At 37.8% G+C, this 17419-nt stretch overlaps 2 protein-coding genes across 2 annotated transcripts in view; one reads left to right on the top strand and one right to left on the bottom strand.

Annotated features, from left to right (window-relative positions):
- The window catches only part of LOC127879302 (molybdopterin synthase catalytic subunit-like), a 237775-nt gene that overhangs the window by 102366 nt on the left and 117990 nt on the right, over positions 1 to 17419 (top strand). The gene's annotated exons all lie outside the window — the stretch shown is intronic.
- LOC127879286 (sodium channel protein 1 brain-like) overlaps positions 937 to 17419 on the bottom strand; it is a 118166-nt gene continuing 101683 nt past the window's right edge. The window contains exons 30-32 of the mRNA XM_052426049.1: positions 16059 to 16329; positions 9336 to 9365; positions 937 to 6087 (exon numbers count right to left, since the gene is read on the bottom strand). Coding sequence (XP_052282009.1) covers positions 4805 to 6087; positions 9336 to 9365; positions 16059 to 16329 — 1584 coding nt within the window. The 3' untranslated portion in view covers positions 937 to 4804. The remainder of the gene's footprint in view (positions 6088 to 9335; positions 9366 to 16058; positions 16330 to 17419) is intronic.

Genomic DNA, 17419 nt, shown 5'->3' with positions numbered 1-17419 from the left:
ACTTTCCAGTCATATCAGTAAAAAGGTGATACAGCGTTTCTTTCGTATTTAAATAAGCTTTATATCTCGTCTTAACTACCCGCAAATGTTCTTAGCGGAGCCCTAATTAGGTCATCCCGCTAAGAAATTTCTCAGTGAGTTAAGTCAAGATATAAAGCGAATATATCTATGAAATAAACGCAAGTAACTTTCTTGCTAACATGGCTGGAAAGTGAGCGGAATTAAAAAACTTAATACAAGTTATAAAGGGTATAAAACGGCAAAAGTACCTGCCTCCGCATGGACATCGCCATCTTGATAATCATGTGATTACCCCGTCTGTACATAAGCAGTTCAGAAAAGTACCTTGTACACTAGGTAAATGAACCATTAAAGAGTTGCTAATCTTGGCAAGGACTCATGGTACTTTAAGTTTTAACATATTTAATTTCGCTTGATTGCATCGAAAGCCTCAGGCTTATAGAAACGCTCTAAAGTCCGTTTCCTGGGCCTATAACCAGTACTTGGTGTCTTTGGGGATCTAGAGAACGCTCCTAGAGTGGGGATCAAACCCATGATCTCCCGATTGCTAGGCGAACACCATATCCATCACGCCACAGCGAACTTAGTCATGGTACTTTTAATGTATTGTCAATTACAGTCCAAGCTTTTAAGGGGAAGTAATCCTGCTGACAAGGCACATATGTTGCTTCATGTAGCAGAAACACAATGTTCCTAATGGTTTGAAAATATATAATCAGGTGTCTTCCGTGTTCTTTCAAGATGTTTACCCTTGCACAACAGTAGCAGTTCTGTAACAATTCTACAGGAAATCCCCCTTTTATACAATCTGCATATCCCAGAAACCTTACTTCAAAAAATACTCGCATCCAATCAAAACTAAATCTTATCAAAATTACAATTAAATTCATGCATATAAAAAAACAACAACACATGAAACTTTTTTCATTTATTTATAAACCTTTGGTCAACATAGCGTAATGTTACTGAGGCTAGAAAGGTGAAACAAACAAATACAAATAATTCCAACTCATGGGAAAACAAATAAATATCCCAGTATCAAATATATGTACATCTGCTGATTCAAAGGCAGCTGTTCTGCAGGAATCTACATGTTTATAACAACCGCTAAATGCTTCTGACTTCACTGTTCATGTCAAAAATAGTTTCTTCAACACATATTTTACATCATAAATATCAATCAATCATTTTTATCTACAAACACTTGCATGATACTTTTTGATTAATACGATTCTCTGTAGAACCCAAATCTATTCCTTTTAAAACTTCAAATTGTTACTTCTGCAATATATTAACAATAAAGTTTTGATTTTCAAGTTTCTAATTTATTCGACTATGAGGGTAAAGCCGGTATATTGTGTTAACATAATTTGTGTCTTTGTAAATGTTGTATTTGGGAACAGTTTTCACAAGTGTTAACACAGCATCATTAAACCCTAAACTTTGAAAAACATTTGATGAGAAGGGTTCAGAAAAGATTCATGTAGATATTGCTGTTCAAGCAATACTAAACATTAATATGCTGACTGGTTGACACAATCACATACAGACATTTTCAAATGCAAACCAGACCAACTTCCAAGCACCACGAAGACACTCAATATAAGCCTTGCTCTGCGAAAACCAGGCTTAATGCAAGAGGGATGTTTTATAACAGGTTAGCCTGTACAGTCCACACAGGATAATCAGGTAAAACACTTTCTGCTTTAATTGTATTCTTTGTTAAAGGATTTCTCTTTATAGTGAAAATCCAGTAAAGGCTGGAAGTGTTGACCCTGAGCAGACTGCACAGGCTAATCTGGTATGACACTTCCTACCTTTATGCAAATGCATTAAGCCCTGTTACCCCATAGCGAGACTTATATTTTACTAATGAGAAGTGCTTTCAGAGGAAGAATCCTCTTAAATTAAAAAACTACATACAATTGAAACAAATAACACCAAACAGCTGACTATATGGATCAGTGTTATAATGATGGGCTTAAATGGCAACGACCAACTATGACAATAACATAATGACAGACACATACCACATAAACATCAGTTTTGAATCAAATTAACAATTGTACATGCTAAATGCAATATATTTTATGGTCTAGAAAAATGATCCTATTTTACATGAATTTTCTAGATACAACAAATCAAATACATAAATGTGTAATTATCAATAACAACAGGCAATAAATATAATACCAAAAACATGAAAGCATTCAAAGATTTAACATGTTTTGCATGAAAAAGTAGTACATAACAAACAATGATAATCCATAATCATAGACAGGAAAGCGAACAAGTAATTTAAGGGCTGGGTGTGAAACTATCCTATCTGGTATGGAAATAAGACTTGCTTTGGGAAAACGGGCTTTAATGCATGTTTGTCAAGTGTCGTCCCATATTAGACTGCGCAGTCTGCAGAGGCTAATCAGGGACAACTCTTTCCTTTTCAAATTTGATTTTTTCCAAGAAGTGTCTTCCTTTAAACACAGAATTCCATGCAGGCAGAAATTGTCATCCCAGATTAGCTTATGTGGACTGCACAGGCTAATTTGGGAAGATAATTTACAAATATTAATTTAACGCCATTTTCTCAAAGCCTGGCTTAAATGTCAACAGATACAAAAGTTTCACGCTTAATCTTCAAATACTATCCCTAAATTTCCCAAAAGTAAATTACAAGTAACATTACAGAAACATAATGTAAGGCTCATATCTGAAAAAGCAAGGACCACATATATCACAGAATCTGTAATACTTTTTGGCAAGGGTAAAACAATAGAATTAAATTAGAACAATACAATTTGAATACATATTAAACACCTGACATTAACATCCACATCAACACAAGTTACCGTATATATTTACACAAACGAGGATTAGCCAAATTTTGTATATGAATGTATTGACATTTAATATATCAACATCAAAACAAACAAATCTAACTGGCCATAGGTACCCAGTTAAGGAGCAAGCTTATAAGTGTTGATAAAATGAGCTTTATTGTGCGAAAATGGGTTTTATGTCAAATATGGCCATCATAGCTCCAGACCATCCGGCACTGTGTTGCAGTATGGTCAGGAACTACCTAGTCTGCCATAAAGTCAAGCAAGATTTCATGGTCTTGTTAGCGGACAGGGTAGCTTCTAGACAGACTGCACGACTGTGCATGTTGGTGTGGAGCTACACTGGCAGCATATGGCATCAGACCCATTTTTGAATTGTGGCTAAAATAAGACATCATACTAATGAATTGATGAATTCATTACACTGCTGTTCCATACATTATTTTCTGTTTGCATTAAAATTACAAAATTGTAATTATAAGTTATAAAAGAAGTACAAGGTAAAGTAGAAGTTATGTGAAAGCAGAATTTCCTCCATTAAGTAAATTTAATCCAAAATGTGAGTACTCGTTTGAATTAACACAATCATTGCAATAGATATGGGCTTTATCTATGTGTGTTTAAGGCACAGTTATTTCTTACATAAAAGATTAAATGTGTTTAAAAAAATATAAATGCAACTTGCAATCAATAAGACTTCAACAAGCTTCGCTGGAATAGACAACTAACATCCACTGTAAAACCTGCTGCCTAGCAAAATAAGTATAACAATTTTACAATATTTAGTTATTCTATGTTTTTGTGTCACAACATAACATAATAAGAGAATCATGGAACCTTGAAATAATTTTTTTATGTGAAAATGATTCATTTATTTCGAATGCAATCCATGGTAGATGTCAAAAAATGGTTAATTAAATCATTATCTTCTTACATATGCAAAATCTTACATGAAATTAATATTTCAATCAAAATAAAAAACAATTGTGAAATAATATAAAGATAGTACTGTAATATTGAAAAACTAACTGTTACAAATTTACTTCACTGAGCTTTAAAGATTCTCAAAACAGCCAACACACTGACCGAAACATGTGGAAATAAATGACAAACACTCTGGGGAAACTGAGCTTAATGCACATGCGGAATGTGTCTTCCCAAATAAGCCTATGCAGTCTGTACTGGCTAATCAAGGCCACCACTTAACACTTTTATGCGAGTAACATTTTAACGGAAATCTCATCTAAACAAACCTCCACTCTATGCAGAACGAATCAGCCCTGATTAGCCTGTGCAGATTCCAAAAGCTTATCTGGGACAACACTTTAGCCACATGCATAAAGCTCAGTTTTCCCAGTGTATTCTGCTCTTGTGACAGGGTCTATCAGTTAGTTTAAATTTGACAAAGATTATTTTGCTTTTAAAACACTTATTGCTATGACTTTTGTATGTTTCAATTTGATATAAGTTAAATTTATTTCAATTGTATTAATTCATTACATCGTAAGTCATCTGAATAAATGCAATGGTAATTTGAGACAATAACTTACACAGTTCATGTTCAAATATCTGTTACACATAACAGCAAATGAAGCAAAGAAGTTGAAATTTGTAAAACAGGATACTTGTATGATTTGTACCAATTTAGTCTAACACTGTTGCTTTAACACTGTTTAAGTTTTTATAGCGATTTTTAGATTCATTATTGCCAGCAATAAGTGCTGCTTCAAGCATGGACATTCTAGCACCAGTCCCCTGCTAGATGCATCAAAAGTCATGTGATGTACGCGGGCACACAGTCCAGGACTTCGGATATGAGCAACTCCACATGCTGGCATTGCTGTGCACTGGGCCACCAACTATGAGCCTGCAGAACAAGTACCAGACCTGCCCCATCCACCAACCCACACAATAACACATACCACAGTATACTATTACCCCTATCACAACTCAATGTCTTGGTCCCTTTCAGGACCGTATAAAGTCGTAACTTTCGGCATCTCCATCGCACTTTTCGCTTTCCTATGTATACTATCCCTGGTGTTTATTCCTGACACTGTAGGGCTGGAGCTTTTAACACTTAGCTGACTGATAGCACTGCTAGGGCGCGAAGAACTAAAGAAAGAACTTAAAGCCGTAGACAGTCTGTGTCCAAGGCTGCGAATTGAGCTATTTTTGGTGCGAGATTCTATAGAGAGCCCGCTCTTACTTTGATTCTTTTGCTGCATGGCCAAGGTGGCAATACTCTTCATCTGCTTTTGAGCCTTCCAGCTTCTCCACGCCCTCTGCAGAGTTTTTGCAGCCACATCCTCTTTCTTTCGCATCATTGTGGTGGTCTTCTTCGTCGTGTTCACACGTGTTGGGAACGCCGCCTGGAACTTGAGCTCCATCTGAGTGTGTAGCTTCAGGAATTCCTCCGTCTCTTCGACATTGCCTAGGACATACTTGACCAACGCCATTAGAACATCCAGACAATGCAACTTGTCCCCTTCAACTATGGGCAAGTCAAATGACACAAGTGCTATCTCATTTGGCTTCTGAATGCCCAGAGGTGGCTCAAGGTCAGCCACAAAGTTTGAGAGCTGTTCATATTTAATAAACTGAGTGGCAAGCGGGTCATACCTCTCCCATATAGAGTAAAACATTTCAAAATCGTCTTCCGTGATTCCGACAGATTCTTGTTCATGAGCCTGATTAAAATTCTCAAGAATCACCGCAATAAACATGTTTATCACCACTAAGCGCAGGATGAGAATATAAGAAGTCAACACAATTATTGCAAGGCCAGAATTCCCGCAGTTCCCTCCAGAACTCTCTATCCACACTCCAGGCTCCCGCTCAAAGTGTGTGCTGTTACAACTGGGCTCTGAAACCATCAGGGTATTCAGAGCGTCATTCCACCCAGCCCCGGTGGACAGTCGAAACATGAGCAGGAAGCTGTTAGCAAATGTCTTAAAGTTGACGACATCATCATTGAAGGCACCTTGGATCATTAGATTCTGGAACTGGGAGAGGCAGATGATGGTGTAGATGTACATGATGAGGAACAGCAGCATGCCAATGTTCAGCAGGGCAGGCAGAGACATGATCAGAGCAAACAGCAGCTTCCTGATGCCCTTGGCGGAGCGGATTAGTCGGAGCACACGCCCAATACGGAACACCCGGACCACGCGGAGCATGGTTGGGCTGACAGGCACGTTGGACATGACGTCACTGAGTATGATACCTGAAACACAGAGCAGCATAAAGTCAGGGCACTGAGTGTGATACGCTAAACACAGAGCAGCATCAGGTTTGATACTAAATTCACAGAGCTGAAATATTTCAGTGCTCTGAATTTTGGGGCTATGAATCACAAGTATACTAGGCAAAACTCTCATCTCACATCACAGCCATTGATTGCCATAGGAGACCAAAAAAGCGATTTAATACAGTTTAAAGGAAACTGAGAGGCAATTCTCACTTGCAATGGATTCTTTATTAATAAAAATACATGTATGATTAATATTTAATACATCTGAGCAGAAACAAAAATGGGTTAATATGACCCTAGCTAACAGATAAATTCATCCAATAATAATTAGTCTGATGAAGATTTGATAACTAGCTGAAATATCTGTTAATTTAATGTACATAGCTTTTAGAATAAGTTTGTTGTAGGAGAATGCATATGTTGGGAGTTTTGCCTAATAATAGTAGTACACATGCATGTCAACAATTATTAGTCATTAAAATGATTACAATTGACAATTAATGACATTCTATATACTGCTATTAGTTTATCAATAATTGAATATTTATATGCATTGTAAGAAAGCATGTTAATGTTAATGATTAAATATTTTTTAATATTGATTCACATACAGACAATTGAATACCCAGGGAATCTATTTTTAATTGAATCTTTTTATACCTGACAAAGCTCATCAAACATGGCGAGCAAAAAACATGTTCAAACAGAACTCACTGAATCTTATCATGCAGTTTGCCTGAAATATGTATACAAACATAATATGAACCTGCTACAACAAACCAAAGTCTCACAATTGAAAGACATTTCTAGAGTGAGAAAACATGCATGCCAATCATATAAGCAGCACTTTTTTCAAACAGAAACAAGAGATGATTTTAAAACATGTATCCCCCTTAATTTGCAGCAACATGGTCAATGAGTGCAAATGTTAAAAGAGAAATCAGCATTCTAATTTATATGACCTTAAGAGTTTCGTGTGAACTAGATATTTGACTGGAAGACCTTTTTTCTACAAAACAACTAGCACATTAATTTTGATAATTGCAGGTAAAAGTATTTTTAAGATTGCCTCCAGAAAAAAATTCACTATGGAGACAACATTTTTTGTTATTTACCACTGTGACCTTTACCTTTAACCCATTAAACTCAATATAAGTTGGCCTTCCTTTCCTCTTGTATAACCAGCATATCCATTTCAATGATCCCAGGTCAAAGTATTCTAAAGATTGGGTGTGAAAACAAATGTCAAATTACAAGCACTAATTGCTTTCTTGAAGGGTGATCTGGATCTCAAGATTCATAGGCAGGAGTTTATTACTCCAAAATACTTTAGTATAAATTAAGATGATAATTGGTTAAAGGGTTCTCTAGATATTTTGCTGACACAAATTTAATTTCATAAGTGAAATTGACCTTTAACCTCAAAATCAATAGGTATGTTCCTTTCCAATCAAGTAATGAGAACATCAATTTTGATGATCATAGGTCAAACCTTTTCCTATCATGTGAAATCCAAATGACCTAGCACCTGACCATTAGACTGACCAACATGTGCAAAGCAATATACCCTCACTTGTTTGAAACAATGCATAATCAGAAAATGTCCATACATGTTATTCTTATGTAATTGGCATTTCAGGAATACCTTGAACAATGAGAAAGAAGTTCAGCATGATAAGAAAGACCAAAGTAATAGCTAAAGGAGCCACTCTGTGGGAAAACGGGCTTAACACATGTTTATGAAGTATCTCCCAGATAAGCCAACGCAGTCTGCAGAGTCTTGATGAAAAGTTTTGTCCCAGATTAGCCTGTGCATGAATTAAGCCTGGTTTTCACCGAGCAATGCTCAAATCTATACTAAGAAGCCAAGGTTTGCTGCGGCATGTTAACTCATGTGAACTCATATAACTCATAGCCTGCATTTCATAATGGTACACTAAATGTCATCAGACTGGTACTGAAAACATAAATGTTTGATGAGATGCATATAGATTTAAATGTTTCATTCTATACATTCAAATATCCATAAAAAAAGACCCCAAAAAAGACACTACTACTTCAGTGTTGAATAAAGATCAGTTTATTTTGCAAGGCTTAGTTGTTCATGTTTATTGCCAAGCAAATATACTTACAAAGATATAACATTGCCTGCTATTTTATTTATCCCATCATTTGATTTTATTTGAAAAAATATTTGTATAAAAAGCATGAACATCAACATGCTGATATGATCAGCCTTGCGTGTTTTCATTATTTCACAGTGACGAAATCATCAAAGTTTTTTTAACTTATGTTCTTTGGTAAGTGCATGCACAATGATGGGATATTAAGACCAGTCTTTGAGAGTTCATATTGTTGATGATGGCTGTGAGTTAGTCTACATGTCACAACATAACCTTGGCAAGCGGCACAAACTTGGCCTACCAATAACTGAAACAAAAAAAACAAGATGTAAACAAAATAATGTGAACAACATGTGAACCATAAAACAAAACACTAGAATTGCTTTCCCATACACATTGGCTTTACTGATTTCAAGGCTATGATTAACCAGCTCTAATGCGGGTTTACAGATATCAAAACATGAGAATGAGTTTCAACTATAAGTGTGACCTTGACCTTTGAGGTAGGGGGACAAATATTGCTTGTAACCTTTTTTCTTATGATGGTTTGCACTTGTGCCAAGATATTTTAAAATCCATCAACATATGGTATATATATGGCCAGAATATTGCTTAGAGTTTTATGGCTAAACATGATCTTTGACCTCTAAGTGTAACCTCAACCTTTGAAGTTGGTACATGGGTGTTATACACAACACATTGTTTTATGATGGTTTACATTTGTGCCAAGTAATTTTAAAATCCATCAGCATATAGCAAAGTTATGGCTATGACAAGAATTTTGGATGGAAATCATACCTCAAATGAGCCTGGTGAGATTTGCTGGTTATGGTCATTTGGTTCAATTGTATGCTAACAATCACATTCTCAGAGGTACGGTGACCATCAGATGAAAACTGATTGTGTTAGAGAACGGAACCCTAAAAGTGTCAACATACTCTTGGAGCAAAGTACTGACAGACAGTGAGGAAACTTAAATTCTCCCAATTGAAACATAAAAAACTTAGTACAACAAATATTCTGAGCCAAAATATGTTGTCTGGGAAAGCAAGGAAGCAGTGCATAAGTAAGCAGGGAACATTTGTGTGCGTGAATTACCATTGTAGCTGGCCACCAGTGCAACGATATCTGAACAGAAACAAAGTGCGCTAGTTTCTGTCTCAGAGCTCTCGAGTTTGAATGTTAAACACATGTATGTACATGTAAGTGGCTAACAATGCCAACGCTTTTCAGAATTGTTCAGTGTATTTCAATTGACTTCTTTGTGTAAATTTGTATTATTATAAATACAGCTTTGAATTTTGAAAAATTCAAATTTATACATCAAACTGTTGTATATGCGCATAAGCACAATGTGTGCTTTTTTATTTCAACAAGGTGTCCAACATGCAAATAAATAAGAAAATCTACTGAGCATTGCTACATTTAAAGAGTTTCATATTGCACCCTAGACTTTTCAAACAAATCTTCACAGCCTTATGCATGGGTGTTTGATAGAGTCAATAGCATGAAATAATGAAAGGTTATAAATACTGTTAGTTGCCACATATAAACGCCTTCACATGTAGCAGCACACCGTTTCTTTAATTCCTTACAGCCAATAATGATTTCATTTTCAAATCCAAGTGGCTTTAAGAATAATATTTTTCACGTAACAAATATAATTAAAAATTTCATTTATCTAATTAAACAAGATCAAGCCACTATGATGGACAAGGGTGTAAGACTTAACCTTGAAACAAAAATGTCTGTGACCAGCAGTGACCTTACCAGATGGGCAGTAAACCAAGCTAGATTATATCAAGGGGTTGAGAGCGTAAACACTTGATGTGATGGACAAAATATAAGCTGGTCTATGGGAAAACCAGACTTAATGCATTGTGCGTTAAGTGTTGTCGAGGATAAGCCTGTGCTGACTGCACAGGTTAATAAGGGATAAAACTTTCCTAGACTAGATTTTCGTTCAGAAGAGACACCCTTTAACCCTTTACCACTCAAATATGCACTTTGACACATGTGAAGTCCTTTAGAAAATCAAATTAAATTTATATCTTTCTTAATATACTCAAGTTTGAAAGGGTTCATTTTCAACCCTAAGAAACTGATGAGTAGCAAACAGCATAAAACCTGAACAGACTGCGAGTTACTCACATGCTGTTCTGGTTTTATACTGTTTGCACATAACTATTTCACTTTGCTTCTGAGTGGGAAAGGGTTAAACAACTAGTTCCATAAAAAACGGAAACTGTTGTCCCTGATTAGCCTGTAAAGCCTGCACTAGTTAACCCTTTGCATGCTGGGAAATTTGTCGTCTGCTAAATTTCTAAAATTAGCATTTTCTTCATTTTTTTCCAAAGAATACTATCAGAATAGCGAACAGTTTGGATCCTGATGAGACGCCACGTTCTGTGGCGTCTCATCTGGATCCAAACTGTTTGCAAAGGCCTTCAAAATTCGGTTCCCGCACTGAAAGGGTTAATATAGGTGGATATGTTTCGCACAAGCAACAAGACTATTGCCAAGCAATAAAAGTCCCCTACCTCACATGAAGCAGTAATATATAGGTTTCCCTTTGTTTTCAGGGGACGTAATTCTTTAAGTTTGCCCTGTAGATGGTAATAAAAATCCCCATTTTCAGCAGTATTTCGAGTCTATTTGATGCTGTAGCAACCATAATTCTTGACGTAGGAACAATATGAAATGACGTGCATAATCTCCATATTGCCATCTGTCCATTTTTCAAGTTTCATGAAAAAATATGAATAACAAGTTATTACAGGATCAAGAAAAGTGTAACAGACTGACTGACAGACACACAGACTAACGGACACACAAAGCGCAAACCATTAGTCCCCTCTGGTTTTACCGGTAGGGGACAAATAAGCCTGGTTATCCCAGAGACCAGCTCAGATTCTACAGTTACACCAATGTCACTCTGAACTCTGAGTGTTCACTACTGGCATTAAAATAAGACAGTAAAAATGCACAACCTAGAAACAGTGTCATTTCAAAAGAAGGTCACAAATTCAGTTGATTGTGAACTCTAAAATGGCATTTTTGGAAGTCTACAGGACACACATTTAATTGCACGTGGTTTTACCTCCATTGGCATGTCTTGCAATTACATCTACATACAGGTAGAACATGTTAGTGATCAAAGCATGCAAGATTCTGGCTTAATAATTTTTCATGTGAGAAGTAAAATTTAAATGCAATTGTTTGATGATAATGTAATGCTATTTTTAAAATAGAATGGATACAACAATACTGTTGTGTTTTAGTTCAAGTAAAACTGTATCATATTTTTGAAAGCTTTATTTTTGCAAGTCACTCATTTAAAATGTATTAAAATTCTTAGGGCAAATATTTGCAATAAACAGTGATTTATTAACATACAAGTTTGATTAATCAAAACAATATCACTTTCAGCATTTGTGGAAAGTTCTTCAAATAAAAGTTACTAAAATTATCAAATATGAGCAGCAACAGAATTGCAACCAGAAAACAAACTTGATACTGCAAAAAAGCCTGTGAACTGGTTGCATGCATCAAAACAAGATACCTGGAAATAAGCCTGCCATTCCAGTGCAAATATAGAGACAGCATGACTGGGTGGTACATGCACAATTGATTCCATAATAATACAAAGACAAAGTGCAACCACCACCAATGAGTTTATGCTTGTTAATTAAACATGATTAATATGGCCCATGTAGGCAAAAACTGGTCATATGTCATTGCAGCTTCAGACCAGCCTGCACTGTCACTCAGTCTGGCCTTGAGCTTCCCTTTTCCCTACCAGGTAACTCAAGGTTTTAAAGTCTCATAAGGAGATAGGAAAGCAACTGACCAGACTGTATAACTGTAGGGTAGAAACTGACCAGTCTGTGTAACTGTAGGGTAGCAACAGACCAGACTATGTAACTGTAGGGTAGCAACTGACCAGACTGTGTAACTTTAGGGTACCAACTGACCAGACTGTGTAACTTTAGGGCAGCAACTGACCAGGCTGTGCAACTGTAGGGTAGCCACTGACCAGATTGTGTAACTGAAGGGTAGCAACTGACCAGATTGTGTAACTGTAGGGTAACAACTGACCAGATTGTGTAACTGTAGGGTAGCAACTGACCAGACTGTTTAACTGTAGGGTAGCAACTGACCAGACTGTGTAACTGTAGGGTAGCCACTGACCAGATTGTGTAACTGTAGGGTAGCAACTGACCAGATTGTGTAACTGTAGGGTAGCAACTGACCAGATTGTGTAACTGTAGGGTAGCAACTGACCAGACTGTGTAACTGTAGGGGAGCAACTGACCAGATTGTGTAACTGTAGGGTAGCAACTGACCAGACTGTGTAACTGTAGGGTAGCAACTGACCAGATTGTGTAACTGTAGGGTAGCAACTGACCAGACTGTTTAACTGTAGGGTAGCAACTGACCAGATTGTGTAACTGTAGGGTAACAACTGACCAGATTGTGTAACTGTAGGGTAGCCACTGACCAGATTGTGTAACTGTAGGGTAGCAACTGACCAGATTGTGTAACTGTAGGGTAGCAACTGACCAGATTGTGTAACTGAAGGGTAGCAACTGACCAGACTGTGTAACTGTAGGGGAGCAACTAACCAGATTGTGTAACTGTAGGGTAGCAACTGACCAGACTGTGTAACTGTAGGGTAGCAACTGACCAGATTGTGTAACTGTAGGGTAGCAACTGACCAGACTGTGCAACTGTAGGGTAGCAACTGACCAGATTGTGTAACTGTAGGGTAACAACTGACCAGATTGTGTAACTGTAGGGTAGCCACTGACCAGATTGTGTAACTGTAGGGTAGCAACTGACCAGATTGTGTAACTGTAGGGTAGCAACTGACCAGATTGTGTAACTGAAGGGTAGCAACTGACCAGACTGTGTAACTGTATGGTAGCAACTGACCAGATTGTGTAACTGTAGGGTAGCAACTGACCAGACTGTGCAACTGTAGGGTAGCAACTGACCAGATTGTGTAACTGTAGGGTAACAACTGACCAGATTGTGTAACTGTAGGGTAGCCACTGACCAGATTGTGTAACTGTAGGTTAGCAACTGACCAGATTGTGTAACTGTAGGGTAGCAACTGACCAGATTGTGTAACTGAAGGGTAGCAACTGACCAGACTTTGTAACTGTAGGGGAGCAACTAACCAGATTGTGTAACTGTAGGGTAGCAACTAACCAGATTGTGTAACTGTAGGGTAGCAACTGACCAGACTGTGTAACTGTAGGGTAGCAACTGACCAGATTGTGTAACTGTAGGGTAGCAACTGACCAGACTGTGCAACTGTAGGGTAGCAACTGACCAGATTGTGTAACTGTAGGGTAGCTACTGACCAGACTGTTTAACTGTAGGGTAGCAACTGACCAGACTGTGTAACTGTAGGGTAGCAACTGACCAGACTGTTTAACTGTAGGGTAGCAACTGACCAGATTGTGTAACTGCAGGGTAGCAACTGACCAGACTGTTTAACTGTAGGGTAGCAACTGACCAGACTGTTTAACTGTAGGGTAGCAACTGACCAGACTGTGTAACTGTAGGGTAGCAACTGACCAGATTGTGTAACTGCAGGGTAGCAACTGACCAAACTGTTTAACTGTAGGGTAGCAACTGACCAGACTGTGTAACTGTAGGGTAGCTACTGACCAGATTGTGTAACTGTAGGGTAGCAACTGACCAGATTGTATTACTGTAGGGTAGCAACTGACCAGATTGTGTAACTGTAGGGTAGCAACTGACCAGATTGTGTAACTGCAGGGTGGCAACTGACCAGACTGTTTAACTGTAGGGTAGCAACTGACCAGACTGTGTAACTGTAGGGTAGCAACTGACCAGACTGTTTAACTGTAGGGTAGCAACTGACCAGACTGTGTAACTGTAGGGCAGCTACTGACCAGATTGTGTAACTGTAGGGTAGCAACTGACCAGATTGTATTACTGTAGGGTAGCAACTGACCAGATTGTGTAACTGTAGGGTAGCAACTGACCAGATTGTGTAACTGCAGGGTAGCAACTGACCAAACTGTTTAACTGTAGGGTAGCAACTGACCAGACTGTGTAACTGTAGGGTAGCTACTGACCAGACTGTGTAACTGTAGGGTAGCAACTGACCAGATTGTATTACTGTAGGGTAGCAACTGACCAGACTGTGTAACTGTAGGGTAGCTACTGACCAGACTGTGTTACTGTAGGGTAGCTACTGACCAGACTGTGTAACTGTAGGGTAGCAACTGACCAGATTGTGTAACTGCAGGGTAGCAACTGACCAGACTGTTTAACTGTAGGGTAGCAACTGATCAGACTGTTTAACTGTAGGGTAGCAACTGACCAGACTGTGTAACTGTAGGGTAGCAACTGACCAGATTGTGTAACTGCAGGGTAGCAACTGACCAGACTGTTTAACTGTAGGGTAGCAACTGACCATACTGTGTAACTGTAGGGTAGCTACTGACCAGATTGTGTAACTGTAGGGTAGCAACTGACCAGATTGTATTACTGTAGGGTAGCAACTGACCAGATTGTGTAACTGTAGGGTAGCAACTGACCAGATTGTGTAACTGCAGGGTAGCAACTGACCAGACTGTTTAACTGTAGGGTAGCAACTGACCAGACTGTGTAACTGTAGGGTAGCAACTGACCAGACTGTTTAACTGTAGGGTAGCAACTGACCAGACTGTGTAACTGTAGGGTAGCTACTAACCAGACTGTGTAACTGTAGGGTAGCAACTGACCAGATTGTATTACTGTAGGGTAGCAACTGACCAGACTGTTTAACTGTAGGGTAGCAACTGACCAGATTGTTTAACTGTAGGGTAGCAACTGACCAGACTGTTTAACTGTAGGGTAGCAACTGACCAGACTGTGTAACTGTAGGGTAGCTACTGACCAGATTGTGTAACTGAAGGGTAGCAACTGACCAGACTGTTTAACTGTAGGGTAGCAACTGACCAGACTGTGTAACTGTAGGGTAGCAACTGACCAGATTGTGTAACTGTAGGGTAGCTACTAACCAGACTGTGTAACTGTAGGGTAGCAACTGACCAGATTGTGTAACTGTAGGGTAGCTACTAACCAGACTGTGTAACTGTAGGGTAGCAACTGACCAGACTGTGTAACTGTAGGGTAGCAACTGACCAGATTGTGTAACTGTAGGGTAGCAACTGACCAGATTGTGAAACTGTGTAGAAGCACAGACTGGTCTTGAGCTCTACTGGCTGCATAAGACCCACTTTTACATGATGTTTGTCTTGTGTGCGTAAGCCCTAAAAGACCAGTCTTAAACAGTCGTCTTATTGCAGATATTTCAACATCTTTAAAGTTTGTCATAATGCAGATATTTTAACATAGATGAAATCTTCCTAGCTAAGAAACGGCATTGATTGCAAAATAAATGAGCGCCAGTAAGTCATTGCGGTGTTGAGGTGAAAATATATTTCAAACTTAAAATGCTGAACAACAGTTAGTATGAAAATTGATCAAATTTAAGTAGAATGAGTACATTAAAAATTATAAAAATACTTAAATCATTTTGCACACACAACGTGACATGCACAAAAACAAGGCCCAATTTCTCAAACATTATTAAGTCTGTTTTAAGAATAAATGGTATTAACTTCCAATTGTGCCAACTTGAATTAATTTCAAAGTCCCTGTTGTAGCACAAAATAGTATGAAAGTTGTTTATTTATTTTATATATTATATTGTAGTATTAACAAAGCTAATAATGTTTAAACGGACCTAAACATTGTTCGAGAAACCCGGGCTAGGCCCAAAGCCACCATTCTTACCTAGCAGTGACACAATCACAACGGAAAAGTCAAAGATGTTCCAGGGCTGGGTGAAGTAGTGCCAGCGCAATCCGATGATCTTTACGACAGACTCAAGTGTGAAGATGACCACAAAGAGGATGTTGAGCATGGAGAGGACGTCAGTGACTGCCTGAGTCTGCCCATAGTGGTCCACCGCCATCTGGATCATGTTCAGGAAGATCACAACCACGATGCACAGGTCAAACTTGCTGCTCACTGCGATGTCGTAAAACACGCTCTGCACCTTGTTCTGTAAAACAAATGTAGTTTTGATAATGTACAAAATGCTGGCACCGTGTTGTGTAAAACAGTGACAACATCGTCTGAAAAGTTTCATCATCCTAACACTGTACAGCAGGTCTTATTATTGACAAAATATTCATTTGCAAGTTCTATTATTGTATTTACCTTAAAATCAGCCCATGGAAATCATTCCAGATATGTAACATGCATTATCATTGATCAATATTAAGTCAGGTTAACAACAAAACATTTTTTTATTATTTTGAAGTATATATCCTTTAAAAGTGGTGTTTAAAAATTACTATTACGTGGAATCAGGATGTAATTTTCATAGTACTCTTCAATATACTTGTACATAGTAAAATAATACACACAATGTCATGTGCCATACATACATGTAGAGTATTTTTTTAAACACAAAGATTATTTACTGAGTCCAAGTGTTGACAGAAATACATGTATGATGGTAAAGTGGATATGCACTCTACTTTGCAATAAAGAGGTGAAGGGAATAGTATCATTAACTCAATATTTGTATTCCATTTGGATATTTTTCTCGATCTAAAGATGAGTTTCAACATAATGCTTCACTTTGTGTTCTCAAATGTTTCCTTGAGTTTGACTAAACTATGAGTTTAGGCAATAATATGCGAGTCTAAAGATTTAAGACTCTGTGGACCAATATTATCAGTACTGAAATGAGTGAAATCATAAAATGCATGATACTATATCCTGGATAAAATTTCCTATCAGTGAGCTTTCTCAATATATTACACAGTATAACACTTGCCATGCAATCCTGAAAAATAAAAGAGCTCTGAACAACGGTCTACATCAAAGCTGTTACTTCTAGATCAGAGGTAGAAGAACATGAAGTATAAGACTTGAAGCATAACATGGCTGTAATGTGATTATATTGAACTTGTTGACAAATACGAAGCGGACACAAGGCTTTCATATACAACCCTGAGTATGCTAATAAATAAATCAGACTCACTGGTAAAATAAGTCACACAATACACTATATACAGCAAGTTTAAGTTAGAGTCCACACAAACAATTAAACAGGGTTGTCATCATCTGGTTATAGAGAGGAA

This window comes from Dreissena polymorpha, chromosome 4, assembly GCF_020536995.1.
Source record: "Dreissena polymorpha isolate Duluth1 chromosome 4, UMN_Dpol_1.0, whole genome shotgun sequence".
Taxonomy (NCBI): domain Eukaryota; kingdom Metazoa; phylum Mollusca; class Bivalvia; order Myida; family Dreissenidae; genus Dreissena; species Dreissena polymorpha.
The sequence above is the reverse complement of the archived record's forward strand: the minus strand, read 5'-3'. Positions and strand labels throughout refer to the sequence as shown.